This window comes from Vespa velutina, chromosome 1, assembly GCF_912470025.1.
Source record: "Vespa velutina chromosome 1, iVesVel2.1, whole genome shotgun sequence".
Lineage (NCBI taxonomy): Eukaryota > Metazoa > Arthropoda > Insecta > Hymenoptera > Vespidae > Vespa > Vespa velutina.
This window is the reverse complement of record NC_062188.1, coordinates 17,361,230-17,381,229: the sequence shown is the minus strand read 5'-3', so window position 1 is coordinate 17,381,229 and position 20,000 is coordinate 17,361,230. Positions and strand designations below refer to the sequence as shown.

The 20,000-nt window shown below is 34.6% G+C and overlaps 1 protein-coding gene across 9 annotated transcripts in view; it reads left to right on the top strand.

Annotated features, from left to right (window-relative positions):
• LOC124954691 (paired box protein Pax-6-like) overlaps positions 1-20,000 on the top strand; it is a 108,576-nt gene that overhangs the window by 45,979 nt on the left and 42,597 nt on the right. For 8 of the 9 annotated variants that reach the window (XR_007102622.1, XM_047508020.1, XM_047508013.1 and 5 more), the window contains exons 3-4: positions 2,115-2,280; positions 3,314-3,497. Coding sequence is in view for 8 of the 9 variants with exons in the window: in XM_047508020.1 (XP_047363976.1) it covers positions 2,115-2,280; positions 3,314-3,497 (350 nt within the window). In the remaining variant the exon portion in view is untranslated. The remainder of the gene's footprint in view (positions 1-2,114; positions 2,281-3,313; positions 3,498-20,000) is intronic. The other variant, XM_047508029.1, reaches the window with a different exon arrangement.

Here is a 20,000-nt window from a genome sequence, read left to right as displayed (position 1 = left end):
TCATCTCTTCTCTTCTCCTCCCCTCTTCTCTCCTCTCCTCTTCTCCCTTCTCGTCGATGGCGTACGCTCGTAAATCTCCCTTATATGACTCTCTTTCTCTCTCTCTCTCTCTTCCTCTCTCTCTCTCTCTCACTCTCTCTCTCTCCCTCTTTCAACTGACTGACTGCCACCCCGACGACATGTCGAATTAGCCTCGACGGGAAGTTTTTGGGAATCGACGATTCGCAAACGCGTCCTTCGCGTTAAATGGAGCCCCACATTTTGTGGGATCCCTCGGCTTTATCGTTTTACATATATAAATGTATATATATATATATATATATTTTTTTTTTATTTATCTACATATGTAAGTGTGTGTCTGTATCTATCTGTGACTGTTTCCGCCTATGTGTTTTATATTGGATAAAGAACGATCATCCAATATATGTTATTTTATAATGATTATTATTATCGTTATTATTATTATTATTATTATTATTATTATTATTATTTTTCATTTCGAGATAATGAACGAACGTTGATTATTTTATTTTTTCATAATTATTATAATTATTTTTAATATTTAGCGTGTTCTCGATTATATCTTCGATATTGTTATCATTATTAATATTATTATTATTATTATTATTATTATTATTATTATTATTATTATTATTATTATTTATGAAAATTAAAGATTGTGAAAGAAGCCGTTAAAAGTTAGAAATATTTTTTAAGGAGCTATTTTCTAAGAAAAAAGAAAAAAAAATAGAAACACCCTGCATCGTTCTTTGTTCTCTAACGATTGAAGAATCTAACATCATCATAATTCCTTCTCTCTCTCTCTCTCTCTCTCACTCTTTCTCTCTCTTCTGAAAAAAATCGAGGCGTGGCAACTTGGCGAACGTTCGTGTGGTTTACGTCTTGTCAAGGACAAAATAAATCGTAAAGTTATCTACGATAGAACAGCTTCTATGATCGTCTCTCTCTCTCTCTCTCTCTTTCTCTTTCTTTATGAACGACCCTTTCTAAGCTATGTCATCGTCCTTGAAAAAAAAACGATTGATCTCTAACGCGCGTGAAAAGTATGCGATGATGTAAGAACGATAAAGCAAAGAAACGCTTTTTTCTTTTTTCTCTCTTTCTCTCTCTCTCTTTCTTTTCTCTTTCTTTTTCTTCTTTTTTTCTTTTTCTTTATTTCTTTTTCCTCTTCTTTTTTTTGGTTGATCGGGGTTGAAGTTAGAAAGAACACAGAAAAAATACGTGATCTATGAGACAGCAAAATTATTGTTGCGAAAATATCTTTGTAAGATGTAGGGAATTTTACTCTTTTGTGTGTGTGTGTGTGTATTTGAGTCGACTAAATGTGATCATAAATTTTTCAATCGTTTGGAAACACGTCACATTTTATTTTTAATAGTTCTATTATATATTATATATATATATATATATATATATATATATATATATATATATATATATATAAAAGAAAAAGAGAAAAACAATTATTCAATCGTTTGGAAACACATCACTCGTTACCTTCGACATGTTTCTCTTTTCTTTTTCTTTTTATTAACTTTTTATGAAAACACAGTACAATGCTTAATGCTCAAAATTGACACGAGAAAAAAATCATGATAAAAATCAATTTATCACATTATCAGCAGTTACTTGCTTTTATTGATTTCATTCAAAAAAGAATTATTCAATCGTTCGGAAACACTTCACGTTTTATCTTCGCAATGTTTCTTTACTTTATTTCTTTCATAAATTTTTTATAACAACATGAAGTAATGCTTAATACTCAAAATTGACGTAAGGAAAATCTTGATATAAAAATTAATTGATTATTTTATCTGTTAAATCAAAAGAAAATATATTATCGAATCGTTTGGAAACAACGTCTCCTTTTTCTTTTTTCTTGTAAATTTTTTAATGAAAATTTGAGATAATACTTAGCGCTCAAAATTAAAACAAGATAATTCTTAAAAGTGAATCCACTTGATCCGTATCAACTTCAATAATTGATATGAAGAAAAAAAAAAAGAAGCAAAAGAAAAAAAATACAAAATAATTCTTTTGAAATCGTATAATTCTTAATTTTTTTATTAATAAAGAAATGTTTTCTCTTCAAGGTCACAGCGGAGTGAACCAATTGGGTGGTGTCTTCGTCGGTGGTAGACCGCTTCCTGATTCGACGAGGCAAAAGATCGTCGAATTAGCTCATTCCGGGGCACGTCCTTGCGACATCTCAAGGATCCTGCAGGTCAGCAATGGCTGCGTTTCGAAGATCCTTGGCAGGTTGGTTGAAATACTGCATGTGCTATTTGTTGATTTATTTATCTTTTCTTTTTCTTTTCTTTTTTTTTTGTTTTTAATAATATCACCGCTAGAAACGATAGAAATCGACAGAAATAATCTTCGAAAATTTTTAGAGGATTAAATTACACGAAAAAAAAAGAGAAAAGAAAAAAAGGTAAAAAAGAAAAAAGAAGAGGAAAAAACATCATTATATTAGCGATCATGTTCATGAGTTCTGTTCGTGACATCTGTGTAAACATTATCGACGATGAAATCGTTAAACTACCGATCTCTCTGTCTCTCTCTCTCTCTCTCTCTCTCTCTCTCTCTCTCTTTTTCTCTCTTTCATATAAACATATATGTACATATATTTAAAATGAATATATGGGTTCCTTTAACTTCGTCATATATTAGGATAAATCATATATCATTGAAGGTATAGCATAAATTAATTAACGTAGAGATAAAGATCAGAATGAAGTTTTATAAATACATTAAAAACATATTTGTGAAGTAACGTTATCGTTTAATATTTATCTTCTTCTTTTCTCTTAGAGGTATCCTTATCTTTTAATATTTATCTTCTTCTTTTTTCTTGAAGTATCCTTATCTTTTAATATTTATCTTCTTCTTTTTCTTTTTCTTTGTAACATTGTTTGTTTAATACCGAGAAGCACAAGTATCACTTTTGTACGTAACATTGATTATATCTTCGATAAATCATATATCGTATTCTTCAACTTTACTTGGAATTCTTCGTATGGAAAAAAAAAGAAAAAAAAAAAAAAGAAAAAAGAAGAAAGAAAGAAAAAGACAAAAGGAGAAACAGATCATTCTTCTCGTCGTCCGAATTTCGAGTTTGAAAAAGAAAAAAAAGAAAAAAAAAATTAAAAAGAAAAAAAAAAAAGAAACGAAAAGAAGAAGACAAGAAAGGATGCAAAATTTTGTTGTATCGAATATGAGAAGAATTAAACGAGGACTTGATAAGTCCATACGCAAGGTTACTAAATTGTACCGCAAAATATTATTGTTGCAGGTACTATGAGACCGGATCTATAAGGCCAAGGGCCATTGGCGGCAGTAAGCCGCGAGTGGCCACGGCGGAAGTCGTCAGCAAGATTTCACTTTATAAAAGTGAGTGCCCGTCGATCTTTGCTTGGGAGATCAGAGATCGTTTACTTCAAGAGGGCGTGTGCACGAACGACAACATTCCAAGCGTGAGTAGCCCGTTTACCGCACCTTTCGATTTATTCTTTTATGTCGTCATACATATTTACATCATCTGCATCATATTACATACATATACTGTATATACGTATATATGTATGTATGTATGTATATGTATATATATATATATATATATATATATATATATATGTATATATATATTATATAAAAAAGACTATATATATATGTATATATATATATATATGTGTAGGGTAAAAGAAATTTCAAAAATGTTATGAAATAGAAGATATCATTGGAATCGGATTTTATTCATATCAATTTTATTTTGACATAAAAATAGAAAAATGCATTTGAATATTCGTTAACATCTTGAAATCGTTTATAGGGAATATATTATAATTTTTAATATCAAGTAATTTCTTCAACGGTTTGATATAATATTTTAAAATCGACGAACATTTAATATTATTTAATTTAAAAAATTTATACACCTATTTGAATATTTAATATTTTATATTTGAAAAAACAAAAAAAAGAAAAAAAAAGGAATTTTTTCTCCTTTTAAAGATCTTTCAATGTTACCTACATTATTTTTCGTTCTCTTAGAAAATGTTTACTCTTTTTATTTTCCAAATTAATTTCCATTTTTATTTCTATAATAGTAATTTTTAAATATAATGATTTTATTGCAACGTATGTATTTAACGTTAACGAATATTTAATATTAGTTCAGTAAATTATAATTATAGTTGTATTTTATTATGTCCGTACACGAACTATATTTACATAAGATACATTTATATTAAAAATCAAACAAATTTTTATTGAAATAATATTTAAAATCTTACATAATAGAACTATGTAATATATATATATATATATTACATACATACACATACATACATATCTTCAGAAAATAAAGAACTGATAATATATAGATACGTACATAAAATAAACATACATACATATATATGTTTATACAATACATAGAGTATCGAGATACTTGTACGCACGTAAACGCGTTTAAAAGCGTTCACCATGTTGTCAGTAAAGGGCTGGTACGAGCGTGCTCAACGAGAGAACGGTTGTAAAGACGATGTCATAAAGCATGTCGCAAAACACACGTAATGGAGCCCAACTTTTCGGTATGAGAGGAACGAGAGGAGGTGAGGAGGATTGAGGATGGTTGTAGTAAGGAGGAAGGGGAGGGGAGGGGTTTAGGAGGATAGGGGGGTGTGGAAAAGAGATGGTAAGAGAGGGAGTGGGAGGGAAAGGGGGGATGAACGCGCAGGCGTATTGTCAACGAGGCTTTGTCTACTCACACAAAACACGACCGCATTTACATAGATAGCGCGAGTCGACTTTCGCGGAGGGAGGATGAGAGAGAGAGAGAGAGAGAGAGAGAGAGAAAGAAAGAGAAAGATAGAGAGGATGGCTGCTGTTAGGTTGTCGTTAGATTGCTGTTAAACTGCTAATGGTTAGATAGATAGATAATTAGGAAAGACGAAAGTAAATCGATTGTGTTCTTTCTTTTTCCTATTTTTTTTTTTCTTTTTTTTTTTTTGTTTCTCCTTTAATACCAATCGAGAAATCATATGAGAAAAATACATAGTTCGTTTATAATTTACTTGACAAATTAATAATATACAAAATTTCATTTTGATGAGAGCTCATTTTTTTTCTCTTTTTGTTTGTTTGCTTTTTTTTTTTTTTTTTTTTTTTCTTTTTTTCGTAATAATAAAAATTTATTCCTCGATATAAAAATTTAGAAGTCGTAGAAATGTGTCGTAGAAATTTTCTAAATTAGAAGCCATAGAAATGGGTTCGATATTGTCCATTTGATAAATCTATAGAAAATTTCTTTTTTAGAAACAAACTCACAGAATTGTCCATTAGAATTTGTTTCTAATATTATAGAAAATGTTTATCATTGGACTGATAATACAATAATTGGACAGATAAATAGGAAGAATAAAAACCAGGCATGATAGCTCGCCCGAAAAAATAAAAAATGTGCGAATCATTTCATCTTCTTCCTTATCTCATTTTCTCTCTCTCTCTCTCTCTCTCTCTCTCTCTCTTTTCTATGAGATATTAAAATGAAACATAATGTTCTTCCTAATCGATTGTATATAATACGAATGCGTTCGCTTTCCATTATGAATGTCGAAGATAAAAAAACAAAAAAGGATATAATATAATATAAGACGTTTCCTTTTTCTGATTGAAAATTTGAAGAGAAAAAGAAAGAAAAAAAAAAAAAAAAAGAAATAAAATAAACAAATTCATTCGACAAAGTTCCACCACGGAATTTTCTTACTACCGATATTATAAAAAAATATTTCAGTTTAGAAGAGAACCGGTCGGGGGTGAGTGTGGAAGGGGGGGGGAGGGGTGGTGATGGGGAGGGATAGGAGAAACGAGCGAGGAGAGAAGTGGGGGAGAGCGAGAAGCGCGGAAAAGCAAAAGAGAAAGACGAGAAAACGTTTCAAGAACAAGGGAATCAATTAAGAGATTGCTCGAAAAGGAGAAGGGAAATGCGACGCATGGATCAAAAGGAGATTCTTTGACGTCTCTTTCTTCTTTTTTTCTCTCTCTCTCTCTCTTTCTTTTCTTTTTTTTTCCCTTGCAATCTCGAAATCTTACTCTTTCTTCTCCCCATCGCGTCAGAGTTCACGAAGGGGGTCGGTCCTCTTGCTTTTTTTTTCTCTCTCTCTCTCTCTCTCTTTTTTCCTCTCTCTCTCTCTCTCTCTCTTTCTCTCTCTTTCTTCATGGTGGTACTGCTCGACGTAGCTGGTTGCCATGGATATTTGCATGCGTCCAATAAACGGTGGCTAAGGGGCTCTCGACTTGCTTAGGGGTAAAAAGCAAAAGAGGGTCGCTAAATTCTCCTTTCCTCTTCTTTCTTTCTCTTTCTCTCTCTCATTTTCTTCTTTCCTTCCTTCCTTCCTTCCTTCCTTCCTTCCTTCCTTCCTTCCTTCCTTCCTTTGCTTTATCCTTCTCGCTCACGCCTTCGTAATGGCTTCGAGGTGTACGCGCCCCCAACCCCGTTTCGAATAAAAAGAATGGAACGGCATTCTTATCGACGTGAGAGAAAAAAAGTGTCAAAGGTTCGACAAAGAGAAAAAAAGAGAAAAAAAGAAAGAGAGAGAGAGAGAAAGAGAGAAGAAAATTTAGCCTTTGTAGACGTCCAAGTTACCATCCTAAACGTATTTCCTATTAAATTTTGCGAATTAATCTACCGATAATCCTCGCCTCCCTTCTCATCTTTCATCTTCTCATTCTACCACCTACCCTCTACTCCCACATCCCTCCTATCCCTTTCGCACCATCCTACTACGAGGAGTAATGTAAGCGAAATGTAGCCGCATGAATTCAAAAGGATTCCTTTAACTATACTTTTTATCTTATTATCGCCACGACCTTACCTTGTCGTCCACCATTTTCTTTTATTTTCTCTCTCTCTCTTTCTATTTTTCTTTTTTGTGATTTTTTTTCTTTTTCCTCTTTTAAATATACATAAATTCATATATTATTTATAATGGAGGATAAACGGACATGTAACATCATGACGTAATTCTCGCTGGAAAAGAAGAAGAAGAAAAAGGAACAGGAGGAGGAATAAGTGGAGGTAAAGGTGGAGGTTGATGGAGGTGGAAGTTGTAGTAGCAGTAAAGGAAGGGGGAAAGAGAGAGAGAGAGAGAGAGAGAGAGAGAGATGCTCGTAGAGTTTCGCGTTTTAACAAATTATACGGGTGCCGGAGGGCCTCGAGGCCGTTGGAGGATCAAAGCTACGGTGTACACCGTATAATCCCCGTACCGCGTTTGAGCATCCTGCGAGCGCTTCTGAACTTGTTGTGGGCAAGATTAACGTTTCTTTAATGGCCCGTGTAATATTCCATTACCAGTACCTACCTACAGTTACGCTCTGAGAATTATTGCGCCTTCTAGGTATGAGTAGGTATCCGTTTGAAACACACTCAGAGATTTTCAAGATGTGAATTTGAGAATGTAGACAAGATATATGTACAATAATAATAATAATAATAATAATAATAATAATAATAATAATAATAATAATAATAATAATAATAATAATAATAATAATATATATTTCATTTGTTTTATCAGTTCGTAATAATGCTTAAATATAAATGTTTTCTTTCGAGAGAAAAAGGAAAAGAAACAAAAAAAAAAAGAAAAAAGAAAAAAGAAAAAAGAAATGAAATGAAATGAAATGAAAAGAGAAGGAAAGAAAATCTTAGAAAATAAATCAAACCTGATGGACGAAAAAAAACAAAGATAGGAAAAGAGTGTGGCGGGGAGTGGTTTGGGAATGAAGTAAAGAAGAAAAAGAAATAAATAATTTAAATTTCTTCTTACACTTAGATACTTATTTTCAATTCCGAAGAGAGAAAGAATTTTTCTTTCTGAGCTTTGATGAGGAAACGAAATAACTCGGTGACGGGATTGATTCAAAAACGTTTCCCGACGTTCCTAAACCTCCTCCTCCTCCTTCTCCTCCTTCTCCTACTACCCCACCATATCCATATTATACCTGTCTGTGTCTTTGCTTTTCAACGTAGACGTCGGGACAGGGTTTACCTTTGGAAAAGAAAGAAAAAGTGGAGGGATGTAGAGGGAGATAGGGAAGAGAGAAAGAGAGAGAGATAGAGAGAGATAGAGAGAGAGAGAGAGAGAGAGAGAGAGAAATAGGAGGAACACGGAGGAACGTATTCCAAGCGAATCGCGGTGATTGGAGGAAATTTCATTATTCTCAGACATTACCCCCGTTATTGTAATGCCATCAAATTGGATACGCGTAGAATGGGAAGAATATCGTCTCGAAGTCGACTACCAAGAATTTCTCGCTCGCTTATTCGCGAATCTTTCGACTGGTCTTAAGTTTATTATTCATTTCCTCAACTTTGTTATATTTATATATATATATATATATATATATATATATATATAAATATATAAATAAATAAATATTGTATTATATTTTGAGAAACAGTAAGAGAGAGAGGGAGAGAGATAATAGATCGATTACATACAAAAAGAATCTTTTACTCTCTTCGATTATTCAAACGCGACAGAGAGAGAGAGAGAGAGAGAGAGAGAGAGAGAGAGAGAGAGAGAGAGAGAGAGAGATTCGTGAGATCGAATCGAAGCAATGGCGTGACAAACCCGAAAAGCCAGCAGGACGCGGAGATGGATTCGAAATGTCCTGCGGAGTCTCCACTATCCGTTTCCTCGTCGAATACCTACCAGTTTCGGTCCTCCCTGGATTTGAATCTGGCAGCCGGCGTGGCGGACGCGTTATTGGTTTACTCGCGCCACTGCCTTCGGGATACCATCCAGAGGCTCTCATTTCTCTCTCTCTCTCTCTCTCTCTCTCTCTCCCTCTGTCTCTCTCTTTTTCTATCTAGAAAAAAAAAATTATTTTATAAATCGAGAACGTACGATATAATTTCCTTTTTTCTCTTTTTTTTTTTTTCTTCCTTACTCTCTCGTAAAAATTCTAAACAATGTTTCAAACGTGTCCATTTTTTATACAATTATTCGTTACAAAGTTTTGATATAATTGCAATTATCGTGTAAATTACGTGATCGTAAATTTCGTCGATAATTTATTATTTATTTTCTATTTTTCTCTAACGTTGAATAATGAACAATTAAATCAAGAAATTTCAATGGTTATTTATGAGAACTTATCGAGCACACCTTTGGCAGCCTTTACGAATGAGCATCACTGAACACCGAGATTACATTTGTCGAGGTGTCCAGGACTCGACCAGGACGTTCCTTAAGGGGTGTGGGAGGTAGTCTCTGGTAGGGTTCCATGTCAATGCTGTACCATCACCAGTAGCCGTACACCATCACCATTACCAACGAAATCGCCAACGCCTCCATCGGCAACCCTCTCTCGGACATACGACATCTATACCGCTACTCTTCCCTCTTTCTGTCTCTCTCTCTCCCTCTATATATATATATATGTATGTATGTATGTATGTATGTATGTATGTATGTATATATATATATATATCTCTTTCTGTCCCAGTCTCTCATTCTCTCACTCACTCTCTGTATCTATCTATCTATCTATCTCTCTGGAACTCCCTGATCCAAGGGTAGAAAATCATGGGTATCACGAGGCGCGTACGGTTAGATAGGGGGAGGGGGATGGTGGATCGGGGAATGGCACGGTTTCCCGCGGTGACCGAGCGTATCCACGTAATTAATAGTCTCTACCACGAATGGGAAGGTCCAAGGATGAAAATTTACAGGAGATGTCTGGTAGTAGGTGTCTAACGTTTTCCGAGGTTACTCTGTCTCTCTAACAAGTGTTTCTCTCTAAAATCTCATTTTGTTCTTATCCCTTTTCTTTTCTTTTTAATTCTCTCTCTCTCTCTCTCTCTCTCTCTCTCTCTCTCTCTCTCTATCTCTTTCTTTTTTTTTTTTTATATTTTGCCTCGATACTCTTCGCCGTAATAATTAACGATTAATACAATTATATCAATGAATTATTTCATTCAATACCGATCAAAATTCTATCAGCATATCTTTAGATTATCACGGATCGCGTTTATCTAAGAGAAAAAAAAAAAAAAGAAAAAAGAAAAAACGATAAAAGAACTTCGATCGGATCTCGTTTATCTCGTCTAACTAAAGGGGTCTAAGATAGATATAAACGTGGAAGGTTGGCGACTGGGCGTAGGATAAAATGATTAAGAGAAATCGAAGGATGGATCGTCGATCACGAGAGGAGACGACCACTCCGTAGATTTCCTCTTCGACGTGGCAATAGCGACGTACTCGTTGGATGCGGTAAGTAACCGCAACAATGCCGAGTAGAGGAAACGAGAAAGAGTGAAAGAGAGAGAAAGAGAGAGAGAGAGAGAGAGAGAGAGAGAGGGAGAGAGAGATAGTGTGAAACAGCTAACAGGAAAGAGCGAGAGAAACGGTAGAGTCGGAGAAGATGGAGTGGGACTTGGAAGGACGGGAGGGAGGGAAGGAGAGGGCGAGAGGGGGATGAGAGCTTGGTGGGAAGGGGGTGGAAGAGGCAAAGTAATGGATGGCTCCTGGAACCCGAGGCGAGTGAATTGTTGGCCCCTGCACGTCCGCCTTGGAGACACCCTCGGCTTGCCCTGGCCGCGTAAATCAATGCACCCCTTCGTCCTCTCGGCCCTTCGTCCTCTCGCGAAGCGGCAGCCCTCTTCGAAGCTCCGGCGGCTCCAACGGAGGGGCTGAGTTAGGGGGTGTCGGAGACGTCCGGCTACTGCATTATGTATTTCTCACCGACCCGCCACTAACTTCCACCCTCTTCCTCTACCTCTCCCATACTCTCTCTCTCTCTCTCTCTTTCTCTCTCATCCATCCTTCTTTCTCTCTTGGCTCGCCTCTTTTTTCCACCTTCTCCTTCTCCTACTCCTATTCTTACTCCTACTTTTCCATCTTCCTTTTTCTTCTTATTCTTCCTCTTCTTCTACTCTCTTTTCTTCTTCTTCTTCTTCTTCTTCTTCTTCTTCTTCTTCTTCTTCTTCTTCTGCTTTCGCCGTTGCCATCGTCGTCGCTTCGTCTCGTCTGAACCCCCTTCCCCGTTCCTCTCTCGCAAGCCACGGGTCGATCCAGCAGCATGGCGCTTCTACCGCGCAACCAAACTCTTCTTTTTCTTTCTCCGACGCCATCCTCCTCTACCCGACGTCCCTTTTAATCACCGGACCGTCGTCGTCGACGACATTGCCGTGCCGGACGATGCACCAACGAAGGGTTTTCGCGGAATTAATTTCCTATGCCGACGGCTGCCGCATCGTTCTAACCCGGCTCGATACCCTCCATCGTTCTGATATTAATGCGAGCCATAACGCCTCAGAATTCTTCTCTCCTTTCACATGATTTTCTCTTTCTTCTATCATATCTCTCTCCTTCTCTCTCTCTCTCTCTCTCTATATATATATATATATCTCTTTTTTAATTCGCCTCTACTTTATTTCCCAGTTCACGCTGTGGCGTTGATTTTAAAACAGATGGAATGAGAGATTGAGAGGGAAAAAAAAAGAAAAATGAAGAATAGAAACAAAGTCGCGGATTTGAAATATAAATGAAAGAAGAGAAAAGGAAAAGAAGAAAGAAAAAAGAAAAAAAAAAAAAAAAAGAAGAAATCCATTATAGATTTATCTCAGTTATTATAAAATATAACAAACATATATCTGATAAATCATATGGTGTATCTTCTTTTTTTTCTTCTTCCTTGTTTTTTCTTTTTTTCCTTTTTTTCTTTTTCTTTTCTACGCCGTTAGAACGAAACCAAGTGCAAGATGGCAGGTACCTCCTACTTCTTGCTTCTCAGGGGCCGGGGGGAGTAGAGAGGGAAAGAAAAAAAGAAGAAAAAGGAGAGAAAGAAAGAGAAAGATTGAAAGAGTGGGGATACCCTCTGTCGAAGCAGTTAACGTCATTTTAACCGCTGACTGCTTTCGCAACCCTACACCATGCCGTCCAAGTTCGACCGCCGTATACCGGCTGTCTCGTCCAATCAGGATCCTCGAGAACGTGTCTCCTCTCTTGGGCCTTGCATATTCTACTTCTCCTCTCACTTTTTTTTTATCTTTTCCTCTGGTCCCTCCTCAACAGGGCCCAGAGTACGACTATACGGACCCGGAGAGCACCCTACGCACGAAGGATATCGGTTTACAGGCCGACCGATTGATTGTCTTCGGGACATTTTCCTTCACGAGGCGTTATCGTATCGACGATCTTTGAATTTTTTTTCTTTCTTTTTCTCTTTTTTCTTTTCTTTTTCTTTTTCTTCTTTCCTTTTCTTTTCTCTTCTTTTTCTTGTTTTCTTTTCGAAACTATATTCCTCCTTCATTTCTCCTATACACGCGTACACGCACATACATTCATACATACATATATACATAGATACATACATACATGCATATATACGTACAAGCACGTCATCTAAACGCACGCATACAAAGAATTCGTTTCTCTCTCTTTTTCCTTTTCTCGTTCCGCCATCACGAACGGGATCATCAACCGATCGAGGATCATTTTTTGTTTTCTTTCCTTTTCTTTCTTTCGAACCTTTTTATCTCCGACCATCCTTTTCTCTTTCTTCATCATCCTCCTTTGTCTTTTTCTTTCATTTCTTCTTCTTCCTCGCTTCGATTTCGATCGATGAAGAAACTTCGATCGTGCGATACGCAATACGATTTGACGCAAGGCACTACACGTGGAATTTATCTCGGCGCGTTTCCATTGCCGATACAATTCCACCGTCGATCGCGCCTTTTCGATCTTCTCTTTATATATATATACGTAGATATTTATCTACGTATTATATATATATATATTTATACGATTTCTCGCGATCCGATGCCTTTTCTAAATTATCATATAAGTATATATCTAATACGTCTGAGGTTTAGATTATCTTCTCTCTCTCTCTCTCTCTCTCTCTCTCTCTCTCTCTTTCTCTTCTTTCCTCTCTCTCTCTTTCATAATTTTTAAATGCATTTAATCATCAAATTTACACACATTCCGACAGATATACTAATGATATCGAATTATCTATAAATAAGGAATCATTTTCTTTTTCTTTTTTCTTCTTCTCGAGTAAACGTAAAATTAAATGAATTCGATTTTAATCTAAATTTGATTAAAAATGAATTTTATTGGATCGATACTTTAACGTACTCTCGAAGGAATCATTTCGATCCAACATTTTCAGACTAGTTCCCCTAAATAGATAGGGGTTTGGGGGAGGTTGGAGCTTGGGGAGGGGATGGCGGCGTCTAAAACGGTGTAAAATCGCGCACGTGGCGTATCCCGGAGTGCACTCTCCATTCGGAAACTATCATCCAAAGCTCGTCGGTGAAGGAGAATTTCGAAGAGGATACTCCTCTCTTGTTCTCTCTCTCTCTCTCTCTCTCTCTCTCGCTCTCTTTCTTTTTCTCTGTTTCTCTCTCTTTTTCTCTCTACGGGTGGGACTCATCGTTTGATAGAGAAAGCAGGAGGCAATAACGTTCGACGCGTGGCATCCTCGACCACCCCCATACTTTTCGGGGAACCCCTATAGTGTGCTGTTAAATACTGAATCTCACTCTATCTCACTCACTATCCTATTCTCTTTTCAAGCTTCTTCTCAAGTTTTACGTGATGATAGTAGATATATATATATATATATGTAATGGTATCACCCTGTATATGTATACATATTGAACGCGATACGGATTAAAAGTCGAAATTATAGATTAAATCAAAAAAGATGAAAAGAGATAATAGGATTGATACTAGCTCTCTCTCTCTCTCTCTCTGTATGTTTATCTATCTATCCATCTTCCTCTTTTTATCTCTTTATGGATTTTCTTTCCTTTTCCTTCACACAGCACATTTCGAATTCAACCTTTTACCGTCCCACTGTTCCTCTCTCTCTTTCTCTCTCTCTCTCTCTCTCTGAACCACCCTCCGTTTAAATTGCGAATACCTTGCGTTCCTCGACTTCTATTTAAATGTAATTTGTATCTTGCTTGCTGGTGCGACCGCTCGTCCAGTCCCACCCCGTACTACCCTCTTTTATATCCCTCTCTTCTACTACCTACCGCCACTCTTTCTCTTTCTCTTTCTCCTTTCTCTTTCTCTTTTTCTCTGCATACTCGACTGGATGTAAAAGTCGGAGAACGTGTATCTCTCTCCCTTTCTCTCTCTCTCTCTCTCTCTCTCTCTCTCGTTATTTTTTTTTTTCTTCACAGTGCCGTAATTTGTGCCTTGATAGCAACCACAGGACGACATCACGTTGTGCTTCTTCTTCGCACCGTTGAAAAACCAAGAGGGTTGCTATTCCGTCCTAACGGTCGTCACGTTAGGGAGATCATTTGCGGTACAATTCGTTACCGGCAAAGAGTACTTAGGGGAGAAAAAAAAATATTTTTCTTTCTTTCCTGAAATCAAACCATTCGACGTTTCTTTTTTTCTCTCTCTTTTCTTTTTTTTTTTTTTTTGTTTTTGTTTTTTCTTTTTTTCTTTATAACTCTTTAATAACGAATTCTTTTCTCCATTTTCTTTCTTTTCCCTTTCTCTCTCCTATCCTTCGATAATTCTTAATATTATCAACGAGTGAGAACGAGAGACGATATGAAAATATATACGAATATTCGCAATTTTTATTATTATCGTAAATTTCATTGAATTGTATTCGATCGAGTGAATTATAAAAAAAGAAAAAAAAGAAAAAGAGAATATTCGTCACGACGCCATTGATAAGAAATATTGCTATGTGTAAAAATACAAACGATACACCGAACTAGAATAATATTTATGATTGATAATTTGTATATTTAATTGTATTCGATCGTTCTTAGAAAAAATTAGAAAAAAGAAACGAAATAAAAAAAAAAAAAAAAAAACAAAAAAAAAACAAAAAAAGAAAAATGAAAAGAAAAACAAACAAAGATAAAAACAAAGGAAAAAACAAAACAAAACAAAACAAAAAATTCGCTTGTAGATAAACTCGTATCGTTTTCCTTTCATTTTCTGTCATGCGGTGATAAGAACTATCGTTGTACGTGAAAATGTTGGTGATACATGGACGATAGATAGTAAACACTGTGAAAAGGCAACTTCCTTGGTAGTTGGCGACGATAAATCAAAGCGACTGTGATATCTCCTAGAATAATGGCTCGTGAGATAACGATACAGGAGAAAGGAAGATTCGTATAAGTCGTCAGTTGAGATCAGATGGATAGTTTTGTAGGTGATTTTCGAGTTATACGAAATCGTCATGATCGTCGTTGATTAAGAAATTCGCATAGTTTTGATTTCGTAGTAATTCATCGAAATTATAAAAATATTTTCCCCGTTAATTGGATTGAAAATATGTTATTATAAACGCAAAAATGATATAGATAAAGATTTTGATTAATTCATTTCCTTTTTTTTTCCCCCTTTTGCTTTTCTCTTTTTTCTAATTATAACAGAAATTTGAAGAAAAAAAAGTCTCGTTGATACGGTAAACACATAATGTCGACGTTCGCAAACAGACTTAATAGAGTTGTCACGCGTGCAATATCGTACTGCACGCTATTCATCTCTCTCCTCTCTCTCTCTCTCTCTCTCTCTTTCTTTTCTCTCTCTTTCTCTCCTTTTTTTTCTCTATCGACTCAATTCGACACCGGTCGAGCTTTCCCACGCCATACGGCTTGACTTTGCGTAGGGCGCACGAAAGAGATTTCGAAACGTCGTCTCATACACGACGCGTGCCACTTTGGGTCCTTTTTTCATTCCAAATTTGTTACGATCGTAATAGGAAATAATCGGCAAGAAATTGCCAACAATGTCGGATAGCATACGAAATTCTTTTTCTTTTTCTGTTTTTTCGTTCTTTTTTCTTTTTCTTTTTTCTATCTCGAAGGGAACAACGTAAAAGTATCGATCGTGCATTTAATAAATGTTACGGGTAGAAAAAATTAATATAAGAAAAAAAAAAAATAAATAAATAAATGAATAAAAGAAAAAAAGAAAAAAGTCAAGATCTAATCGGTTCTTATTTAAAAACGACTGAAATTTCAATATTTCTTGAAAATGTAATAAAATACGTAATAGATTAGATAGAAATCGATCATACATTTCGAAGATGTTACATGGTTGACAAATTGAACAAAATTAATGGATATATATATATATAATTTTTTATAATATTTAATATTAATAAATTAAATAATGGATGTATATATATATATATATATATATATATATATATATATATAAATTTATATATAAATTGAATCGAAAATAATTACATTGATAATAAACGTTCAGATCGTTCGATCGTTATTCAATGTAATTGACGTATCGATATCTCGAGACACGTGCTATAAAATACGTGCACTTTCGCGTCTTTGCAAATGTGCTTCGGCGGCACTCGTAAACGGGTCAGTGAACCTTTTAAACCTTACTCGAAACACATAATGCTCGACATATATGTCATTAACTACGTTTGACTTATTCCCTTCGAACGATTCATTCACTTTCTCTATTCGTTTTTCTTTCTTTCTTTCTTTCTTTCTTTCTTACTTTTTTTTTCCTTTTTTCTTCTTTATTTTTCTTCTTTTTAAACAATATTTTGAACATACCTACAACAATAGAATTACAGGTCATACATATTTATCTTCCATTTATTTCTCGTAATACATAAGAGAGTAACAATCAGGTTTACCGTAACCTGTGATTTATTTACTTTCCTTCTCTCAAATATACAAAGAGAGAGAGAGAGAGAGAGAGAGAATCATAAAACCGAAGGGGGTTTAGCCTAATGACATGTTATAATATTTCGTGAATAACTCTAGCGGAAGTAGCGAGTAACACGTGCCACCATATCATCGCACCCTCCTAAATCTTTTTTTAGAAGAGATCTATTCGTTAACGAGCTGTTCAAGTGTCAAACTTGTAATACTCATGATCGATACCTATCGCGATAATAACAAAGATTATCGAAATAAAATTCTATATGAAAATCGGTTAATAATTATTTTTTTCTTTTCCTTTTCCTTTTTTCTTTAAATTTTTATCGTGATAAAGAGATACCGTTCTTGCGTTTAATATTTCTCTCTCTCTCTCTCTCTCTCTCTCTCTCTCTCTCTTTTTTCTTCAGTACATAATAATTTACGAATTTTTAAATTTAAATTAAATAATTGAGATAAATAATGAATAATAATTTTGTCACGTTTAGTATTTCTCTCTTTCTCTCTCTTTAAAAACATCATATTTTTTAAGTATATATAAATAAATAAATAAATATATATATATATATATATATATATATATATATATATATATATATCACCAACAGTGTCTCGATTACGCGCATCGAATTACCCTACTCCACTCCACCGGAATGTTTTCACCATAATAAAGCTACTCTGTATAGAGCCCAATAGAACCCTCAGGACAACGGAAGTGGACCGAATGAGGAGGAAAGTAGAAGAGAGTCGCACCCTCCGCTTCTTCCGCTCTTCACGATTCATACACTTGTATCGTATACGAGTGAGAGGATAAAAAAAGAAAAATGAAAGAAAGAGAGAGAGAGAGAGAGAGAGAAACGGAAAAGAAGGGAACGGAAATACGCAACTACCGCGAATAAACGTTCATAAAAAAAGAAAAAAAAAAAAAAAAGCTCATAAATATGAGGATTCGACACGTGTACATTGATCCTGCGAGAATACGTGAAAACGTGAAAAATTTTCGTGAACATGATTTTTATCGATATAATAATTATCGTTTCTTTACGTCGATGATTCTTTTTTCTTTCTTTTTTTTCTTTTTTTTTTTTTTTTTTTTTTTTCTTCTTTTAATATCCACATGTCGGAAATACGTTCAATATAATTTGCTGCAATTATGATAATTTCTCGTAATTCTTTTTTATCATTATCTCTTTTCACGTTCCGAATAATTTTCTTTTTGCTTTTTTTTTTTTTTTTTTTTATTTTTTTAGACATCGAAGTATTTCACACTTTGAATAAAGATTGAAAAAAAAATTGATATAATTTTAAAGATACGATAATACTAATTCGTCATTCGTTTTAACTAATTCTAAATCAACGATACATTTTCGTGTATAAGAAAAAGAAATTAATGTAATACGATAAATATTATTATCCTAATTTTATTTTGGTTTTCTTATTTGTTTCTTTCCGTTTGATAATTTAATTTAAGAAATCATTATTAGGAGTGTTCAAATGTTTAAGGATTAAAAACAAACAAAAATTGAAAAAAATCTGACGTCGACAATCATCCTCTGATATTCTAAGATAGAAAATAATCTTTTTTTTTTTTTCCTAAGAAAATATTCCATTCAAAGGATCTAAGAATGTCTGATTTTGGTATTAAAAAAAAAAAAAAAAAAAGGAAAAAAAAGAAAAAAAAAGAAAGGAAAGAAACAAAAAGAAAAAAAAATAATTCGACGTTAAAAGAAATTATCTTAGAATCCGGACTCGAGAACAATATTATGACGTCTCTATCCAACGTCCCATCACCCTCTTCAAGAATCGTCCACCCTCTGGGGCTCTTCACGCTTCATGCTAATTTCATCGATCCGTCGACGGCTTCTTCTTTTCTCCCGTCGTGTTTTAAGCCCCCGCCGCGTGTCGTCCTTTATCCACGGACCGAAGGATAATATCCATGCTCCTTTTGTGCTCCTGCCGCGTTATATCGCGATGCGTTACGGCGATACGACGATGTTAAAACACGTTTGAAATTATATATATATATATATATATATATCTTTCCCTGATATATTCTTTCTGCATAAAAAAAATGTCCTTATTTTTTAGAGTATTATATTTTTATAATATATAGAAATATATATATATATATATAGAAATATATATATAAATTTATTATATTTGATACGTATACATAAAAAATAGTAGATCATATAAATCGTTACATTTTATTATTATTAAATTAATCAAATATTATATCGTTATAAAAAGAACGAATAGAAATTATTATAAGATTCTACGCTTACACGAAAACTTACATTTTTTTTAAATAATACAAAATTCTTAATAATATTAACATTGACAATTAGCAATTTATATCGATTATCGGCTATAACGTATACGATTCAACGTAATTAAAAATAAGATTCAAATTCACGGTGACGTACTTATATCCCATAACGATGACAAATCTCGAGCACGGACAGCTGGGATACGGGGGGTATAAAAAGCAAAAAGAAAAAAAAAAAAAAAAAAAAAAGAAAAAAGAAAAGAAGAAAACAAAATAAAACAAAACAAAACAAAACAAAATAAAACAAAAAATCAAAACTACAAGCATAAATAAGAGAACCACGATCGAAAGAAGTGGACCACTTAACGCGAAAAAACCGTCGTAAGTTAATCGTTTCGTCGACTTCTCTCAAGTACTTACTCTCTCTCTCTCTCTCTCTCTCTCTCTCTCTCTCTCACTCTCTCTCTCTTTCTCTATCTTTATCTCTCTTTCTCTTTCTCTCTCTCTTCTTTTTCAAGAGTATCATGACAATACAGAAGCATTGTGAAGATGAATTTTTAAGCGGTAGCCAATAATCGCTAGTGACGGTAGGGTGAGAGGAGAGGTGGAGTTTAGGAGGGATAGGATGGAGGGAGGACGAAGGAGCCTAAGAGGGTTGACACACGTCAGAAATCTATCTAGAAGAACGGTATATACCTATATTTGCGGTGTACGTCAATCAAAATGCGGTCAAATAGTATGGCGACACTCGATGTCATAAACGAAAAAGCCGGATTTTGTCGTTTGACTGGCAGTCGTTCTCTCTCTCTTTCTCTCTTTCTTTCTATGTGTGTCTCTGTCTTTCTCTCTCCTTTGGGCCTGCTTTCAGCTTTTGTCGCGAGGGCCCTTCTTTCTCAACTGCGACGTTTCATTCATTCGACGACGACGTTTTCGACGTTGGTCGACTTTTCGATAGGTGTAGTTAGATAAGTGCATATATACATTTATATATATATATATATATATATATATATATAT